Source organism: Polypterus senegalus, chromosome 17, assembly GCF_016835505.1.
Source record: "Polypterus senegalus isolate Bchr_013 chromosome 17, ASM1683550v1, whole genome shotgun sequence".
In the NCBI taxonomy this organism is placed as follows: Eukaryota; Metazoa; Chordata; class Cladistia; order Polypteriformes; family Polypteridae; genus Polypterus; species Polypterus senegalus.
The window spans coordinates 2,733,943-2,754,843 of record NC_053170.1 but is presented as its reverse complement, the minus strand read 5'-3'; the positions used below and the strand labels follow the sequence as shown (position 1 = coordinate 2,754,843).

At 47.7% G+C, this 20,901-nt stretch overlaps 1 protein-coding gene across 1 annotated transcript in view; it reads left to right on the top strand.

The window, feature by feature from the left end:
* lrp2b (low density lipoprotein receptor-related protein 2b) overlaps window positions 1-20,901 on the top strand; it is a 184,999-nt gene that overhangs the window by 11,023 nt on the left and 153,075 nt on the right. The window contains exons 4-10 of the mRNA XM_039740545.1: window positions 7,127-7,237; window positions 7,329-7,442; window positions 7,585-7,701; window positions 9,746-9,889; window positions 12,235-12,351; window positions 12,432-12,560; window positions 17,940-18,109. Coding sequence (XP_039596479.1) covers window positions 7,127-7,237; window positions 7,329-7,442; window positions 7,585-7,701; window positions 9,746-9,889; window positions 12,235-12,351; window positions 12,432-12,560; window positions 17,940-18,109 — 902 coding nt within the window. The remainder of the gene's footprint in view (window positions 1-7,126; window positions 7,238-7,328; window positions 7,443-7,584; window positions 7,702-9,745; window positions 9,890-12,234; window positions 12,352-12,431; window positions 12,561-17,939; window positions 18,110-20,901) is intronic.

The window sequence follows — 20,901 nt, the reverse complement described above, 5'->3', positions numbered from 1 at the left end:
CAGGCTTTATAACACACTGGTGAGGCCTCATCTGGAGTCCTGTGTGCAGTTTGGGTCTCCGGGCTACAAAAAGGACATAACAGCACAAGAGAAGGTCCAGAGATGAGCGACCAGGCTGATTCAGGGCTACAGGGGTTGAGTTATGAGGGAAGATTAAAAGAGCTGAGCCTAATGCTTGTATTAAGTTGAGGTCATGTTAGGTGTGAATACACAATAGGGGGTCTGAAAATCAAAAGTCCACCTTATGAGAAGGATTTAGGAGACGTAGTGGACTCGACACGATCAACTGCCAGACAGAAGCCATTAAGAAGGCTAACAGAGTGTCAGGTTATATAGCGCCTTGATGTGTGGAGTAAAAGTCACAGGAGGTTCTGCTCAGGCTTTATAACACACTGGTGAGGCCTCATCCTGAGTTCTGTGGGTGCAGTTTTGGTCTCCAGGCTACAAAAAGGACATAACAGCACAAGAGAAGGTCCAGAGATGAGCGACCAGGCTGATTCAGGGCTACAGGGGATGAGTTATGAGGGAAGATTAAAAGAGCTGAGCCTTTAGAGTTTAAACAAAAGAAGATTAAGAGGAGACCTGAGTGAAGTGTTTAAAATGATGAAGGGAATGAGTGCAGTGGATCAGACGGTGACTTTAAAATGAGGTCCCCAAGAACACGGGGACACCGTTGGAAACTTGTGAAGAGGAAATTTCACGTTAAGAAGTGTTTCTTTGGACAGAGAGCCACAGGTATGTGGAAGAAGTAAGATTTGTTGGGTTGAATGGCCTTCTCTTATTTAAATCTTTCTAATGCTCTAATAAATTCAGACAGTGCTCAGAAGCCATTAAGGAGGCTAACAGAATGTCAGGTTATATAGCGCCTTGACGTGTGGAGTGCAAGTCACAGGAGGTTCTTCTCAAGCTTTATAACACACTGGTGAGGCCTCATCTGGAGTCCTGGGTGCAGTTTGGGTCTCCGTTGAGATGGACCTTGGAGTCCTAGTGGCCTGGTCACTGTCTATGTGTAGGCAGAGGACAGAAGTGATCAAAACATCTAATAGGTTATATAGCGCCATGATGAGTGTAGTACAAGTCACAGGAGGTTCTGCTCAAGCTTTATAACACACTGGTGAGGCCTCATCCTGAGTTCTGTGGGCAGTTTTGGTCTCCAGGCTACAAAAAGGACATAACAGCACAAGAGAAGGTCCAGAGATGAGCGACTAGGCTGATTCAGGGCTACAAGGGATGAGTTAGGAGGTAAGATTAAAAGAGCTGAGCCTTCACAGTGATGAAGAGGAGACCTGACTGAAGTGTTTATGAAGTGAATGAGTGCAGAGGATCAGACGGTGACTTTAAAATGAGTTCATCAAGAACACGGGGACACAGTTGGAAACTTGTGAAGGGGAAATTTCACACAAACATTAGGAAGTTTATCTTCACACAGACAGACCCTTGGAGTAAGTGACCAACTAGTGAGGTGGACAGCAGGACTTCATGAACCTTCAAAACTCGACCTCATGTTGTTTTGGAGGAAATGAGTGGACAGGACAATCGGGCTTTGCTGGCCGGAATGGCTGCCCTTATCTGAGTCTTTCTAACTTTCTAATGGTCTGAGGTGCTCATCAGTGCCCTGTCCCGACGTGTGTTTTTTTTTTTGTGTGTGTGTGTGTTTGGGGGTGTGGCACTGGCACTGAACCCCACGGCTTTGTGAAATAATTTGCGTCTATCAGGGAGCTTTTGGACCTCCTTTTTCTGAAATGAGAGAACCCGCAGTTCTTTTCTTCCACTTCACCCGCTGGCTGTAACAGCAGGCATCAGCGTGTTCTCCATATTGACTCGCCTGTCACTTAGCACAGTCGTGACAAACCCTTTCACACAACAAAAGTGTCGTTTGACGCAGCGCCAGCGACAGTCGCTTTGGAGGAGAAGCAGCATGAAGCTCGTCAGACTTCTGCGTCTCAGCTCAGCAGTTGATAAAGCTTACTGGTAAAATGCTGCGAGTCTGCAAACTGCTGAACAGTTAAACCTGCTGATGGCCTTTTAGTTTATTCGTATTTACACGTTGCATTTTTATTTTCACGTTTTGTTTTTCTTACTTTTAGCTGTGTAACTGATAATGTATTGCGAGAACAGGATTTTGAAATATTTTTCACTGCTTTCCCTGGCGTCTCCTTCTCTCTCTCTCAGTCTCACTCTGCCCGGGCCGGCTGTCTCTGCTGAGGGATCTCTCGCTGTCCCTGTGTTGTTGTGCTCTGATGGCTCTCAAGTCTCATCAGCCGTGACATTGCATTAGGGTGGCGGGGTACGTGGGACTGGACAAGGGAATCGGCATTTCTGGATTTTTGCTAAACATCGGCTTTCTTCTCAAACATCCCTTGTACTGTAAGCCGCTGTTGGAGATGTTGTCACAAATCTGTTTTGTAGGTTTGACGAAATGAAACCACCTGCTTCCATGCGATCACTGGGGGGATCAGACCCCCCCACATCCCGATTGGGACGTTCATGGCACAGTGTGCAGTGTGGCGCGATGGCGCAGCATGTTTGGGAGGCTGGAGTACAAAGGGGATGGCTTCACTCTGGAGTTATCTGTGCTTTGCTTCAGAAGCGTTTTGGCGAAGGTACTGAGGTCCAAAAGTCCAAATTGTAGCACCGTACCAACAGTACATTGTATGCTCTGTCTGTCTCATTTTGCCATTCATTGTCTTCAGTGCTGCTTGTGTGTTTTCTGTTTCCCCCTCTATGCCCGTTGCTATTCCGACTCCATCACCAGACAACACCAAAGCAGGTGAGGCCTTCACAAATACCCACCGAAAAAACAGGCCACAATCCTAACTGGCCTGCCCCAAAATAGGTCTCACTCTTGAGGAGCCTGACTTAGGAAACTGGGAGGCTTCGGCCTACAAGGCCCCAGACAAAGAGGAACTGACAAAAACATTGCAGCATTCCAAAATACATCAAAAATATCATAAAATATCAGTAAATAATGAGAGGAAGAGCTTTAAAACTCTGCCTGAAAGTCCTTCAAGGAATCTTTCTAAATAGTAATTTAATGGACAACAAAAGGAATTAGGAGAAGTCTCAAAAAAGAAGGCAAGAGCCCTGATTGGCCTCCAGTTCTCAGGTGTTGGGGGGTCCGGCTTCAGAAGGGTCTGAGGAGAGGCGCAGGAGTCGTCCCTTTCTATGCTTTTGGTCTTTTATAGAAGAAATCCTCAAACTCTTCATCCCACCATCGTCATAGTGGGCAGGGCGTCCTTTTGACCTCCAAGCGAGTCCTTCATGGCGTGGATTGCACACACTGGTGGCACTTTCCGCACATCCCAAGGGCATCCAGGTCTGGTGACTGCGAAGGCCACTGATGGACGCTTGTCATGTTCGTGACGCCAGTTTGCTTTGTGACATGGTAAAGATGGGTCAGTTGTCAGTGGGAGAGGAGGAGGGTGCCCATGGTTAGGACCGATACTCTGAGAGACCCCATGGCATTCACATGAAGACTGAGTGCCATTAATGGGCCCAAAGTGTGCCAAGACCCGTTCTACCGCCGCCACCAGTCTGAATGGCTGGTCATGTGAATGGATTCATGTTGCTCTGCCTCAGCAGAAACTGAGATCCATCAGACCAGGCCAAGTTCCTCCCATCATTAAGTGTCCAGTCTTGGTGGACCTGTGCCCACTGCAGCCTCAGCTTCCTGTTCCTGGCAGGAGTGGAACCCAACGTGCTCTCCTGCTGTTGTCACCCCATCCTTCTCACATTCAAGAGACGACTTTTGTCCTCCCCACAGCGGAACAGAGGGGTCATCTAAGTTACCGTAGCCTTTCTGTCAGCTCGTACCTGTCTGGTCATCTCCTCTGACCTCTTGTCCACTGACCCACTGACCCCACAGATACCATTCTGAGATCCCTCTGGAGACTGTTGTGTGTGTGTGTGTGACGCCTCCAGGAGATCAGCAGTTACAGAAACACTCAGACAGTCATTGAGGTCACATTTTGTCTCCATTTTGATGTTGGATGTGAACAGCAGCTGAAGCTCCTGACCCGCGTCTGCATGCCATGTGATTGGCTGACTAGATAACTGCATGGATTAGCAGGTGTACAGGTGTTCCTAATAATTTGGACAGTGTGTATGTGTGTGTGTCTTTATATACGCCATTTCTATTTCACTCATCATGTCAGATCCCATTCCCGGGTTTTTGCTGTTATCCTCTCCCTTCTTTCATTCCCTCGCACTTCTTTCTGTTTTGTGTATTTTCTGCTCCCTCCCAGATGGCTCCTAAGCTTTGACGTTACCTGCTAGATTCTCTGTGCTTCCCTCGGTGCGCCCAGGTGGGTCACAAACAAGGGTTCAAGCCCAACACCACTTCAGTCCGTCCGTCACTGCCTACACGTATTCACACAGGCCTGTTTTACTGGAGTGCTGAGTACATATTTGGAAGACCCTGAGGTTGAGGGGTTTCCCCATAAAAAACAACTTTGCAAAGCCCACCAGTCCGTAGCATGTCCTCCTTTTCCTGTCCCCTGTTTAAATGGCATGGCTGTCATTGCTTCAGTTTCAGCGAATCTGCCACAAACTGCGCTGCCGTCCCAAAATGCCAAAGTGCTGCAGGCGCGGCGAAGCCCCTCAGAGTGCGGCCGAGCCCATAGTGCTGAGTCGACTCGTAACTCTTTATGACCGTCGTTACGTTATAAACCGCTAAGTGCCTCCGTTTATATGGCATCATTAAAAAACATATAAAAGTTTTAAAGGAATTTGCCCGCATTCAAGAGAAATGAGTGACCTCAGAACTTTGAATTTATTGGAAGTCTTTAAAATGTCATAACGTAGCTTGATAACCGCGGCTCTTCACGTGCTTTTCTACATTAAAAGATTCACCGAGAGGAAGAAGGCAATTAAACTTAACCAAATGATGCGTCATGGATGGCAATAGAGGAGCCAAGTTCAGCGGTGAGGTGCCAGCTGCCCACAACACACGCACACCTCAGCCTGGCATCTGGACTGAAGAAGACAAACATGGAGGCTTGGAGTCACGTGAGACCCCCGGGGGCTTTCAGCTGAATTCATAACCCTCGGTCACGATGACCCATTTCAATGTCCAACTTCAGAGCTGAGGTGGCGCAGAGGGTGTGGATTTATGGCTCTTTGTGGCACATCACACAAGTTCTCACACTTTATTCTGACGCTCTCTCTCGAAATGTCCCCCATGCCGCGTCCCCGTCCTATTAATACACAGACACCCCGTGGACCCTCACTACACTGCTGCGCTCTGTTCCAATGGCCGAGTTTTGAAGGTCCCTACATTCCCTGCTGTCATGGAATAGGAGTCCCCAAAGCTCACACGCCTCAAGGAATGTGCCCTCTGGAGCAGCAGGGGCTCTTCAAGGACGACTCGTATTTGGCTGCATTACTCCTTCCCTCCATTCTGACCAGTCTTCCCAAAGCATGGTGATGCTCTCCCCACCACGCTGCACTTTACAGATGGCATTAGGAAGGTGAGGAGATGTGTCTGGTTGGAGTTCTTCCCAAAGACTTCCATTTTTGTTTCATCGGGCCAGAATCTTTATAAATGCTGTTTGCCAAACTCCAAGCTGGCTTTCAGTTGCCTTTTACTAAAGTGGGGCTTTCATCTCACTGCTCTACCATAGACCGCTGATTGATGGAGTGCTGGTGAGATGGACGTCCCACCCCAGCAGAGGCCTTCTGAAACTCGGCTCAAGTGACCATTGGGTTCATGGCCACCACTTTCACCAAAGCCCAACATGAAGAAGAGTCCTGGTGGTTCCAAACTGCTATTAGATAGATAGATGTGAAAGGCGCTATATAATAGATAGATCTGAATAGCACTATAATCGATAGATGTGTAAGGCACTATATAATATATAGATAAATAGAAAGGCACTATATAATAGAAAGGTGCTATATAATGTGCAAGGCGCTACATAATAAATAGATAGATAGAAATGCAATGCAGTATATAATAAATAAAAAGGTACTATATAATATGTACATAGATATGAAAGGCACTATATAACAGATAAATAGATAGATAGAAAGGCACCATATAATCAATAGGTAGATGGAGGTGTAAGGCACTATATAATAGATAGTTTATTGGTCCTCAGGGAAATTCAATTCAATTGAATTCCAGTTCAGTTCTCGAGGCCGCTGGGCTCCTGGAAGCGCCCAGATCTTTCGTGGTGGTCCGATCCCCTCGCCGTGCTGTGTGCCTCCTGCAGAGTTCCTCGGTCTTCATAGCTTGGTGTTTGTCCTGACATGCAGTGTGAATGGTGAGACCCTCTCTATGCAGGTCCATGTGTGCCCTTCTTAGTGAAGTCCAGTCAGTTCACTCGGCCACAGGTGGACTGCAGTCAAGTTCTAGAATGATCTCCAGGAGAGAGTAAATGGACAGGATGGACCTGAGCACACAGTGAAGGGTCTACTACTCCTGGAAATGAATGACTTCATGTTTTGATTTGTAGGACATTTGCAGACCGCTCTGGACACACGTTGTCACTTATGGGTCATTTGGTGTAGAGTGACGGTCCAAAGTGTCAGAGTTATCATCTAAAATGAAATGTACAACGTAGTTCAGATGTGCAGAAAGCGAGGGGGGCCTCAATACTTCCTGAATCCCCTGTACGTCTGCTCTGGACTACAATTGTGCCCACCCGTCCTTAGCTGTGTAATTTAATTTTCAGTTAGGACCCCAGCGTGACGTCTGACTTTTCCCTGCCATCTTCTGATTCCGTTCTCCCTCCAAACTGCCCTCACTTTGTTCAAACCACACGGCCGTCAGAGTCGAAGTTGAGGATGTGATGGAAAACTGGGGGAGCAAACTGCTTAAGAAGACCACCCTGAGGGTTGTATTAACGAGTTCAATGACGAGGGACGCTGATGACTGATTTTGCACAATATCTGGTGGTCTAGGAGCCCCCCGTCCCAGCCCTTCATACATCGATGCTGCCGTTCCTTCTTGCGCTTTGCACCCCACGCCACGTTTCCTACGTCACCTCAGTGCTGTGTGGCCAGTGATGACGTTCTGGACTTATGAAGTGACGACTTTGGAGATCTTTAAGAAAGCAACGCCTGAGCTGCCAGGCCTTCACAGGGGTCAGCGCGACTTGCACTAACTTCTCCTTCTTTTCTTCAGGCGACCCGAGCTGCCCTGACCAGACCTGTGCCAACGGCGTCTGCTTAAGCCACTCCCAGCGCTGCAATGGCGTCCTCGACTGCAGGGACGGCTCGGATGAAGCAAACTGCAGTAAGTCCAACGTGAGGCCCCCTTCTGCGAGGGTCCTGTGCCGGTGGGCTTGGGGTTGGTGCCTCACTGATTCTGTGGCTTCTTTCACCAGCTCTTGGCTGCCTGATGCACCAGTTTGAGTGCCACAATGGCCTCTGTGTTTCAATCTCCTTCGTGTGTGACCATTGGGACGATTGTGGGGACAACAGCGATGAGGAAGGATGTGGTGAGTAACGGGGTGACCAGAGGGCCCCCTGCCGAAGAGAAACGTTTTGAGGGGAGATGGAAAAGGGGCTCAGAGTTTGGTGGAAGGGTGACGAGAGTGACAAGCTTCGAACATCTGATAATCTCCTCTTTGTCACCTAAAGCGTACCCCAGTTGCAGTGGAAACCAGTTCACGTGTGCCAGTGGGCGCTGCATCGACCAGAATTGGGTGTGTGACGGATTTAACGACTGCACAGACTTCAGCGATGAGAAAGGCTGCGGTAAGTTGTGTGCTTCGTGACGAAGGCCTGCGGTCCTGCCAAGGATTCCTCACCGCTTCTCGTTTAAAGTGCTTCTGGTTTTATTATTGTTATCCATTGTTTTTTTATAGTATTGTCTAACTAGCTGTGCTCCCCGTTGAAGATGGGCAGAATTCTAATTAATCAACGTAGACCTCAGAGCTGACGTTTGCAGTGCACCATCTGTTGGATCGCATGTTGTAATGAAAGATGTATTTCTCGTTCCAACAGATGGCACGTCACAAACATTTGTCGTAATAAAATGCCGCAAACTAGGAGTCCCAGGCACTATGGAGTTCCAAAGCACTTCCAATAAGGTCCACTAGAGGGGGAAATCGCTGTCGAACCCCGGCTAGAAATAAGGACAAGCAGCGAATCTTTATAACAGGAGATTTATTCTTCACTTAAAAGAGTATTCCAAGTACAAAGGAAACATGGAATTGCCTGAAACACAAAGGCAATCCAAATCAAACATGTCCCAAAATGGATTTCAAAGGCAAGGCTGAAAGAGAAAGCAGAAAGTCGAAAAAGGCAGAGATTTAATAATTAAAAGAATTGTCAAGAAACACAAGAAAATGTACCGAAACTCACGGGCACGTTTGAAAAGATCACCAGGGGCTGTGGGAAACCCTCCAGATTTATAGGGCAGAGGGCAGTGTTTAGTGGGTGGCACTGGCAGGACCACCCCACAAAGCACATGGAACATGACACAGGCAGCTTGTGCAAAAATGAACAAAAGAGACCTAAAGCAGGACATCAAATGCATTACAAAAAATGTTTGTGATGCGCCATCTGTTGGAACAATAAATGAAATGCATTTTATTATTAGAAATGTTTGTGATGCGCCATCTGTTAGAATAATAAATGAAATGCATTTTATTATTAGAAATATTTGTGATGCGCCATCTGTTAGAATAATAAATGAAATGCATTTTATTATTAGAAATATTTGTGATGCGCCATCTGTTGGAACAATAAATGAAATGCATATTATTACTACAAATATTCGTTCTGTGATATTCCATCTGTTGGGCTGACAAACATCTATCAACCAGATGGACACACAGATGCACAGATGTGTGTCCTTGTATTAAGGTGGATTATCTGTTTAGTTTATTCTCTTTAGTTATTATATACCTTCTCTGTGTGTTTTATGGTTCTCTGACATTCCTTGTATTTTGTGGGTGGATTCACAAGAGGCGGAGTCACCTGTCCATCATTGTTATAGCACTGCCCCCAGCCTTCTAAAGGCAGGCTGGGAACTGCAGTCCAGGGCAGACAGCTGCTCTATGAGCGTATTGTGCTGTGGTGTGATGTGACATGACGTGACGTGGTGTGACCGGCACCAGTTCAGTTTATGGCCCAGTGCCATGATATGCCAACTTCAATCGTCAAGTGACCGAGACCGCTGAGTTTGCGTCTGAGGGTAGCTGTTTGGGTTTTGTAATCTAAGGATTGCTACCGGCTTGTATTTCATTCTGAGGTCTTCACTTGTTGTGATCAATTTGTCACCTTGTCCTGTCACATTTGTTCCCAAAAAGTCCCCTAAAATTGGGGTTTGTAAGTCGCTTCTAAGCAAATAAATGTAAATGTAATGTCAGCCTCACAAAACTTCACTGCCTGCTGCGCTCCTCACTTTTCTGTCCCATTTCTAAACGCTTTTCTCTCGTGCACAACAGAATTTTCCAGAAGCGGCTGATGCTGCAGTAGTTGAGGATGTCATACTGCTGGCTACAGTATGTGACACTTAGATTATGTCATATGGCTGATTATGTGACATGGGTGATTTCAGGTTTTTCTCATCGATATTTTGATTCCGTCTGCTGTTGTTTCAGCTGTGCCTCCATTCAAACGCAGTGTGCCACGACTTTTGGGGGTCTCGGTCCTCAAGTTTTCCTCGGCTGTCACTACAAAAAACGAGGGCCAAGTAACCGACAAACGGTCCGTGCAGAACTCGTAGGTGATGGCGGAACCTGCAAAATGTCACTTGGGTGAAACGTGAACCTGACTTTGACTCTTGTTACAGACAGCGGCTCTCGAGAGTGCTACCCAGGAGAATGGCCGTGTCCCAGCTCTCCAAAGTGTATCCCTGTCATGAACGTGTGTGACGGCCACGCCGACTGTCCCCTGGGGGAAGACGAAACCAATTCAACTGCCAACTTAAAATGCGGTAATGGAGATCACTCTGCTGCTGTTCAATTTGAGCGTGTGTGTGAGTGTGTGTCACAGTGTAAGATGACAGTCACACAAACATGATGGCACAGCGAGGGTCACCAGGTTCCCTTACGGGGGCGGTGGGGTCCCCTGATGGGTCTTCACTTCAGTTCCCTTCTGGAAAGCGATGAGACTGGTCACCTGAATGACCTTCGCCGATGTAATTCAGCCTGCCGCCAGAGCACCTGCACACAAACATCATCATATAGCGCCTTTTAAATGGCGGTCACCCCTTGGGACGTTTTCACATTTTCTTCTTACACAAATGGCCGAAGCACAGTGCAGGTAATTGGCGCTCTTGGCACTGACTGACAGAAAAGGACTCATTAGTGCCCAACTGAAAATGGAGCTCTGCACAGGTGGTCTGAATGAATTAGAAATGTAAAACACAAACTACGCGATGGCACAAGCATTCACAATGTAGAAGATGGCAGCCATGCCAATCCTTGAGTCGGTGCCCTCAGGTCTCTCTCTCTCTATCTGCTCTGCTCAGTTCAGTCCTTGATGTGGAACCAGAATTGGGGGTTTGGGGTCCCCCTGCGAAGCTCCAAGGTGCCAGTACACTGGTAGTCAATCAGTCAGAGCGTCCCATGTGACTTTGAGTGCCACGGTATGCCAACTTTCAATCGTTCCCCTGTAAATATTTGCAAACGGGTGCCAGCATGACGTTACTTCGATTGTCACAATACAGCGACACTCGATCAAAGAGCAGGGGGTCCCATGAAGCTTTGAGTGCCATGATATGCCAACTTTTGATGGTGAAGACTCGTGAAGAGGTGGCGGGTAAGACGATGCTGTGATCGTCACAGTGCACTGGCGGTCAATGGAAGAGCAGGGGATCTGAGATGCACCAACGTTTGACTGTTCCATGTGAAGATCCGTGAGAAGGCGCCAGTACCCTAAGTCGAAATCGGCAGAGGTGACTCCCGGCCCACTTCAAACACTGGCCATGGTGCTCGCGAGGGGACAGCCCCGGTCAGGTCCAGCCACCGATTCTCCATTGCACTCCAGGACCTTCACGTCGCTGTTTCTTCTTGTGTAGCTTTGGCTTGCACTCTCTGTCTTCTCCTAAGGTTCAAGTTTCTTCAAGACTCCATTAGGTTCTCCTGCATAAACTGAACCCCCCCCCTCCATTCTGCCACCTTCATTTTACCCTTTCATTCCTTCCAAGGCCTTCTGCAGACAAGCATCCCCATGGCCTGATGCTGCCCCCGTTTATCACAGTGTGTGTGGCGCAGCATGGCGTTCAGGCCACAAGCTCCATTTTGGTCTCCTCACAGCACAGAACCTTCTTCCTGCTGACATCAGATGGGCCTTCTACTGAGACGTCCTTTGCCAGTCACCAATAAAGCTGCAACTGGTGACAACAATTGTTGTCTTCAAGGTCTCTGCAGCGTCCCACACTGTAGCTTGCGACTCCTTCCTACTTCTCAGAGGTCTCTTGGTGGTCTCCCTCCTCATCCTCAGTGTTTGTGGAAGGCCAGCTCTGTGTCAGATTCTTCCCATTTCTTCATGATGGGTTTAACTGGACCTTCAGTGACATGGAGATGTCCTCGTCCCCCCCGTCCCTGTCCCCTGACTTGTACTTTTGTCCTCATCGTGTAGGTTAGGCCACCATACTGGCTCACCACAAGTTGGGACCCTTCAGGTACAATCAGTTCAAACTCCAGACAGGTGACCTCCATAAAAGTACCGACGGGACCCCCTAAGACCAGCTGGCTGCACCAGTGATGCTTTAGGGGGTGTCACGTTTGTGTTTTCTGTTTATTTGTTAAGACCACCTTGCAGAGATGTGGTTTTCACTTTGACATTTTCTGTTGAGGGCGGCACGGTGGCGCAGTGGGTGGCACTGCTGCCTGGCAGTAAGAAGACCCGGGTTCACTTCCTGGGTCCTCTCTGCGTGGAGTTTGCATGTTCTCCCCGTGTCTGCGTAGGTTTCCTCCCACAGTCCAAAGACATGCCGGTTAGGTGCATTGGCGATTCTAAATTGTCCCTAATGTGTGCTTGGTGTGGGTGTGTGTGTGTGCCCTGCAGTGGGTTGACGCCTTGCCCGGGGTTTGTTTCCTGCCTTGCGCCTCATGTTGGATGGGATGGCTCCAGCAGACCCCCGTGACCCTTAAGTTAGGATACGGGAGGTTGGATAATGGATGTAGAGTTTGGATTTTCTGTTGAAAGTCCACCAAGAGTCAAATGGGAGGTCCGAGGGGTTGACCGCTCTTAATGGGTGTGGACTGCTGGCTTACGCTCAGTGGTGGAACTTCAAGGGTGTCGTGACACGTGTCCTCTGTCAAACCGTTTCAGGTTTTGAGCGCTGTGCGCAGCTCAGCTGTGAGTACAGGTGCCACATGTCCCCCAGCGGTGGCACCTGCTACTGTCCAGACGGTTACATCCTCAGCAATGACAGCCGCAGCTGTGGCGGTAAGTCCCCGAGATTTCGGGCGGTACGTTGACGTCCCTTCTGTGACTGGCCTGACGAATTTCCTTCTCCCACCTTGTAGACTACGACGACTGCAACATCTGGGGGGTCTGCGAGCAGCTGTGCGAGGACAGCATTGGAAGTCACCAGTGCCGCTGTGCGGACGGCTACATCCTGGAGAACGGCCGACGCTGCAAAGCTGACATTTCTGGTAAGCGGAGCTCCTGCTGTGACAACACTGGGGGGCCTCATGGGTTTGCTTGCTTTAATCCTCCATCTTGGGTAACTGGGTCTTCCTGCCCAGTTCCTTTTTCCCAGTTGCCGTGTTGTTTCTACTTAATAGTCCTGGCCTATGCAGCACGATTTTGGTTCAAAGTTCTCAGATTTCAGTTTGTTGCCCCTCGCACATCTAGTGTGTGCATAGGGACGGAGATGTCACTTATCTGCACACGCCTACAGGTGAAGGTGACAGACCTGCTCGAAATCGGAAGGGCCTGGGAGTGCAAAGGCACAAAACAGGTGAAGGGGTCTACAGGGGGAAAAGAAAGTCCACCCTTGGTCTCAGATGCTGGCGTTGCCCCCTTAAAGAGAATCAAGCCCACCAGTCTCTGGCATCAACTCGGTGACATTTTGGCTCCCTCAGTGCCAAGTCTCTTCAGTTGCGAGATGTCCCGCTCATCTCAACATTTTGGTGGGCTTTGACTCAGCCAGTCCTTGAACTCCACTTCTTCTGCTTGTGCCGTTTCCTTGGTGGTCCTGCTACTGTGTTTTATGGACCATTCTGGGGGTACAACTTCATCTATTAGATGGATGCCCTCGCGTTGCCCCCCAGCACACTTTAATGGGACGGCTGCTCAGGCCCTGAGACAACAAGGTCACCCCAAACTAGAACATGTCCACCACCACAGTTGGCATGAGGGTCTTCTCCTGAATCACACCTTACAGTTACTGAAGCCTAACCTCTCAACCTTTGATCCGTCTGTCCAGATCACGTCCCAGAAATCCAGGGGTCTCGTTTATAAATGTTGCGTACGCCCGCTTCCTTCGAGATGTCTAAAAACTAAACTTTGGTGTAAAGCCGCACACATTTTCATGGTAGCCCCCTACCTTGCCTATGCACTTTTCCGGTGGGTTTTGTAAACTGGCGGCACCCCGCGTCAGATCAGCCCTGCTGTTTCGATGTCGTTTCCTTTTCTTTTTTCAGCTTTGCCAAAATGACGCGGGATTTATCAGATACGCCGAAATGAAGTGCGTTATCGTTTACCGATTTAATTCACTCCATCCATTATCCAACCCGCTATATCCTAAATACAGGGTCACGGGGGATTGTGGTCCTTCTGTAATAATATAACGGTGCAAACTAGCATGGCCGCTTTGGCGCTGTTAGAAGACATCTTCAAATGGAGGAGTTAGAAGAGAGCTTCTGGTATTTAGAGATAATGATGATGATGAAGATGATGATGATGACGACTGGCTTGGCTTCTCAGTCCTTTTCTAAGAGCTGTCTGTCCTCTTGCCACTTGTGTTATCGTCGTATGCCCCCTCTACTTACCCTTTACCCATTTTCTTTAAGGGTATGTGTACTCGTCAAGTTCGTTTAAGATTAACGGACCCGACACGATTAAAAAGGTTTGTGGCAGCCACCCGTATGATGTCACTGGCTGCAACGGATTGGGTTTGTCAGAGAAGTGATTGGTTCGGAGTCCAGACGTGAACTGATGAAGGCTTTAAGTGATGTTGGGGAACCAGAAGTGACCTTCTCCTGATGTCATCTTAGGCATAGACACAGAATTACTAGACGCCGCATGAGCAGCAGCATCGTACGTCAACGTCGCCGCCATATTGCGAGTGGCACTGCTGTGAAGTGAAGTAATTAATAATGCGCTGCTTGGGATTGTAGAAACCGCCGTACGCTCCAAAGCAGATCCCGGGGGATTCCATTCCATAGGTAAGGCTGAACGATTGTGGTGGTTATATCTGGCCATCAGAAAATCCCGTTTTATAATCTTAACTTTAGCTACGCCAGGCTAAGCTAGCAAGGCTGTGCATTAATGTGCTCAAGTGAGCCTCCAAACAACGTCTTGGCTAAATGTATTTAGTCACTGACTGTGTAGATGTTGTTAGCTGTTAGCATTTCTCAAACTCTGAAGGTTTCCCAAAAGAAATCCACCTCAGGAAGCAGAGGGAGGTCAGGCAGCCCTTAGATAGGATTTGGAGAAAGCTGTCCTGTGACGTGTGCCGTGCCAGTCTGGTAACAGATGTTGGACTGGCATCATATGATCAAAGCTACCACTCGCTCACATTGAAAAACAAAGGAGGGTCCATCAATCAATCAATCAATCAATCAATCAACCAACATTTATTTCTATAGCACATATTCATACAAACAAATGTAGCTCAAAGTGCTTTACAAAATGAATAGAAAAATAGAAGACACAATAAAAAATAAACATAAGTCAACATTAATTAACATAGAATAAGAGTAAGGTGGTCCGATGGCCAGGGTGGACAGAAAAAACAAAAAAAACTCCAAAGGCTGGAGAAAAAAATAAAATCTGTAGGGGTTCCAGACCACGAGACCGCCCAGTCCCCTCTGGGTAATCTACCTAACATAAGTCAGACAGTCCTCTTTGTATTTAGGGTTTTCATGGAAGGACCTGATGATGATGATGGTCACGTAGACTTCTGGCTTTCAGTCCATCAATGTTGGTGCATCAGGATGCTTTGAGTAGGTGGTGGTGGCACAGGCCGCCACCACAAAGAAACCGGAAAAAGAAACAGAAGAGAGAGTTGGGGTCAGTATGGTCCAGTCAAGGTGGTCACAGTAGCCGAGCGTGTTATCTGACAGTCGACATGAGGACAAGCTGTCAGTGGATCTTTGATCAGTCAGTCTGTTCGGGCTGAGATTGGTTCAGACATCGAGGAAACACCGTTTGAAATTGACAGCCACCATTTTGTATTCAAGTCTTTAGTCGTCTCTGTCTTCACAAACTAAGGCCGCACCACATTGACAGACTGAATCCTCTCACATGACAGGATCTGAGTGGGCGAGAGGAGTGCCAGTCTGGAGGAGATCAGCGAGGTGTGGAGAGCTTTAAATGTTCAGAGCGGGATTGTGTGTCGTGTTCAGTAGTGAACTGGGAGCCAGTGACGTGAGAGAGAATCGGTGTGACGTGTTCAGTGGATTTACAACATCAGGTTATCATCCTGGCAGCAGAATTTGGAAGAAGTTGTAAGCGATGGATACGTTTTAGTGGGATGCCATCTCCGAAACATTTCTAGACTTCGTCCTGTTCTTACGTAACACAGTACTGAAGTATCGGTCAATGCCCGAGTCACCTCACGTATAGATTACTGTAATGCTATTCTATCTATGCCGCCATGTGCTTTTTTCCGCATACGCACTTTACTGTATGCGTATTCTTCCACATGCAGTTTTTTCCGTGTGCGGTTATTTCCAGTGTGCTTCCTTCCGAGATTCAACCAAAATAATCGTTCAGCCTTACCTGTGAAATGTAATCCCCCGGGATCTGGTTTGGAGCGTACGGCGGTTTGTACAAATCCATCACTTCACTCCACAGCGGTGCCACTCGCAATATGGCGGCGACGTTGACGTACGATGCTGCTGCTCACACGGCGTCTACTAATTCTATGTCTATGCCTCCTCCCACCAAGGGGGCGGGGCTTAAGATCTGTTAAAGTAGAGACACAACGTGATGGGTCCAGCTGCAGACCTGCGCTGCTCTGCTGCTGGACAGCCAATCGGATTGCAGGGTTTTTGTCACCTGGTGTACTTGACTGGAGTCAGATAATTCTCAACCTTTTTCTCCTTGTGAAGCCCTTCAATAAACCGGAGCAGCGCATTATCCATTACTTCACTCCACAGCAGTGCCACTCGCAATATGGCGGCGACATTGGCGTCTAGTAATTCTATGTCTGTGGTCTGCCTCACCCTGTGCCTTCTCTCTGCGACACTAAATATGTGACAAACATTCATTAAAGATATTAGAAAGTCAGGGTGTATAATAGACGTGTCTGTAGACCTTATATTGGCGACGCACAGAGAGACAGCGACAGGCACGCGCCAATCGCAGGCATCAACCCCGTCAGGAGAGCGCAGTCCGAGGTGAGGTGAGGCTCGTCGCTGCCGCCCCTCGCATTTCTCCCGTGTGTTGGAACAGGAAATGCGCCAATTCAGCGATTTTGACTATAAAAATAATACAAATATTGAGAAAACCAATTTAAAGCCAGGCCAGTGGTCAGATTTATTTCATGTTATCATTATTTGTTTTTCTTTTTTCTTTTACTGTTCATGATGTCACCTGCCTCCCCTGAGCGCACACCCCTGGTGGCACACAGTCGTACCTGAATAGATGCCATCTTGGGATTCCTGACCCACCAAATGATCGGTCATATCGGGCAGCGTTACGACTTTGTTCGAATGTAATTCGCAGAATTTAATAAAACAAGTAATTGGATGCAGCATTTCTTTTTCAGCCAATTCATTTAAATTGTAGTCAATATCCCATAGCACAGCCATTATAAGCATCCACTGCTGCATTTGATGACTCGAGAACATTCTGGAAGGTCACCTGGGGGTTTCCGAGGCAGAGGTTTGTGCGCAGCAGCACCATCAACACGTGGATTGGCGTCCTTTGTTATCTGACCACCTCCTTTTTAATTTCGGGCACTGAGCGAACTTCTGCACTTGAACGTTGGAGAGTCTTCGCCACGCTGTTTCCCTCCATCGGTTTCCTTTTGTTGTTTATACCGCTGCTTACGCCAACAGATATGCTTTTCTTTGCCTCCACTTCACGTTTATTGAAATTCTTTTTTTCCATGTGCTTTTAACAGATTTTTATTTTGATTTGCATATTAGAATATGCAGAATTCTGGGAGGAGTCGTGGTGGGGCTGCAGGCGCGCCCACGTGCGTTTAAATTTCACGTTCGTTAGGGTTTGTAAAGCGGAAGTGCGAGGAACTTGGCGTCCGTACAGATTTATGCATCTGGATTTCTTTTTGTGCGTACGCACATTTCCACTTTTTCCCGTACGCCTTCACTTAGCGTGAATTCTACATGAGGCCCAAGGTCTTTGCTTAGGGCGTACATTAAAATGCAAGAGACCCCCGTAAACGTCTTGTAAACAGTGAAATGCCTGGACCACTCCACCATGCCAAATTCCTTCAAGTCGATGCCAGAAACTGATGGGCAGTTCTGCAAAAACACCTACAAGGAGTCATTCATGATAAAGGGGGCAATGCCAGCATCTGACACCATGGGTGGTCTTTCCAAAAATGATCTGCCTGGTGATTTTATTCAAGTCTGTCACCTTTACCCGTAAGCACCATTTGCATGAAGATCTACTGTTTGCCACACAAAGGCAACAATTTCCCTGGGGTGCACTTACTTTTGCACACACCTCTTTTTTGGTTTTTGGTGTTTAGATGCTCGTTGGTTCCATTAGCTTTTCACTTGAGGTCAGTTGTCCTATCGTTCCCAGTTTCAAAGCAGATGGACGCTGGTGGACGGTGGGTTCTCTCTTAGCCTTCGTGTTTTGATATCCGCCTGTTCCCTTTTTGTTTCCATCAGCCGGAATTCCACAACTGTTGTTCTCCAATGGCCGGGACGTTATGATCGGTGACATCCATGGCAGGAACATGAGGCAGCTGATCAAGTCCCAGAACCGAGGACAGGCTTTGGGTGTGGACTACCATTGGATCACCCAGCGTGTATTCTGGACGGACACCACTCAGAAAAAGGTGGGCAGCGCTGGCTCGGTGCCATCTGCATGCTTTTGGAAAGACGTAAGGCAGTAAGAAATGCAGTTTGGTCTTCTCTACTCTTTAGTGGGTTAGAATGTTGTGATGAGAAGTCGATATTCCGCTCAACAATCTCGTCCTTCCAGTTCTCCAAAACAGAATTAAGTTTGAAGACCAAACCCCAAAGTACCCTTGTCCGTCACACCAACTGGTCACTCCCTCCGTGTGTCTGTAGTTCTTGGCGTGAAGGTTTGGACCTGCTGAGGCCCCCCTCTCTATGATCCCTTCTGAACTTGAATATCGAGGGAGTAGACCAGAAGACCAAAGCATTGTGTCCGAGGTCTCTTGATTACGTGACGTGGACGACCCCTTCAATGTGACATTAGAAGAATCCAGAAAATAACAAGTGTCAGGAAATGAACGTGCCAAAGGGAAGGACAAATTTGGTGGGGTTGGTCTTTAATTTTATAGAAGCCCCAACAGAAAGCATAAAAGGTGACCAAACTGGACCTTTGACTTTATGGTGGCACCACGGGGGTCTGCATGGTCTTCTCGTGTCTCTGTGGGTTCATCTCCTGGTGCTTTGGCTTTCCTCCCACATACCAGAGCTTGAGTCCCTATGAATGCCCATTTCCTTTCTGGGCACTTTTCTGTTTTTTGTGTCATGTGCAAAAGTAAATGCCCCCCATGAAGAGTTTGTTCTGTTTTCATATATGTTGGCATATCAAGGTTTGGTTTTCGTTTGAACAGCATCTCTAGATAAAGGTGATGTCATTTTTAAGCAAAAATGAAAATTTATTCAATTAAAAAATGAACAGATATACCGTATCCATCTGTGAAAAAAAGTCAGTCCACCCCTATCTGCCTGGATCTGCCTGGATTTGTCTCCTATGGCAGCCTCTGGCACTGATTAGGAGAAAGTTTATTCCACTCCTCCATTCACCTGTATGACATTTAAGGGGCAAACCCCACCCACAGCATCTCAGTGGGCTTCATATCTGAGCTCGGAATCCCCCAACCCCATTTTTTTCTTTCCAGACATTCCTTTGAGGCTTTACTGGTTGGTTTAGGGTCTTCATTGTAGTTCAAGTTGAGCTTCAATCTTCTGACCGATGGCCTCACAGTACCCTCAATGAAGAATTCCTAATGGATTCTGTGATGGGTGAGCTGCCAAGATGCTGGTGCAGCAGAGAAGCCCCAAACCAGAACACATCCACCACCATCACACGTTACAGTTGCTTTTCACCAAACTTGTCTTCTGGCACTGTGGCCAAATAACTCGTCATTTCAGAAGGCCTAGTCTTGGCCTTTCCAAATGAAATGTTAATCTCGCCCTGGTGTTCCTCCTGGTAGAAATCTCCATGTTGATCTCCTTTCTGATGGTGGGCCGCCACACGTTTCTTACAGCGCCCGGCTGAACTTACTTGCAGTGACGGTGTGGTGGACGGCCCAGCACCTTAAACACTAGAGGGCGCCGCTGTGTGAGGATCTGCAGGACGGGACTTCAGGTTATCATTTATGTGGCGCTTCATGCTGTGCTGCAGACCTGCCTAACAGGTGACGTGTGTGTCATTTAACAATAAAAACCCAAGACATCAGAAGAACAGAGGAGACGTTACTAAGCCTGGATAAAGCGATGCTCTGCACTTGTCCTTTGTCCTCAGCTCTTCTCCTTATATTGCTGTCTTTTTTATAATAATCATTTGTGTTATAAATCTTTATGACAAATGAAAGTGCCCTGCGCGTGCCATTCTAGACACATGGCCCTCACGCAACTCAGTGTGACAAAGAGCAGAACGTTACGAGGAAATGAAAACCTGAGCGCCCGCAACCAACTTGAGGTCTCCTCAAAGCCCACTAGGCAGGGAAAAGCCCTGGATGGGATGCCAGCCCAAATGCCACATCCACACTTAGGAGCAACTTATCCAATGTGCACCTGCCATCCATGTGGGATGAAGACCTGTGAGGACACGGGAGAACATGTGGACTACACACGGGCACCGTCAGGGCGAGGGGCTCGAGTTTGGAGACGTAATGCTCTGTGGTTTGTGGCTTGTCTGGTCAGCTAAGAGCCAAGATGTTCTCATATCTCCTCCGGGTACTTTTCCAAGGTTGTCAAAGTTTCTGCTTCAACTCCATAGTGTGGTAGTGTGTTCTAGATTTCCATAACTCTTTGTCTGAATATGTGTGTCTTTAAATGCACTTCCCTTCAGTCTCCACTAGGTGTCCTTGACTACACGCTTGGTTATTTTCTTGACTTTCTTGCTCAGGGCCACCAAAGGAGTGACACCATGATAGACGGCCCACCACCTTCACCACTAGAGGGCTCCACTGCCTGCAGGTTCAGCAGGGCAGTGCTGGGGTTCCAGTTCATTATTTGTGTCTCTTTTATGTATTTTGGATTCTTTATGCTAATCATGTGCCTCACTCTTTATTGTATATAAGCTGCCTTTGTTATGTTCCATGTGTTTTGTGGGTGGGGCCACCTGCCAATCACCGATAGGAACTGCCCTCCGCTCTTTAAACCCAGAGGGTCTCCCACAGTGCCAACTGGTTCATTGTGAATGCACTCCAGAGTTGGCGAGTCTTCTTGTGTTTTGCTCTGCTTTTTCTGATTGTGCTCAGGTTTTGACATTTGGTTTGTGTTTTTCAGACTTGGCATTGCCTTGCTGGCAACTCATTTATGCCCTTTAGGCTTATTTGGAGTGTCATACTGAGACATGGCATTTCTCTGATAAAAAAAATATATATATCTTTTTCTCTATAAAAACTCAGTGTTTGTGCCTATTGCT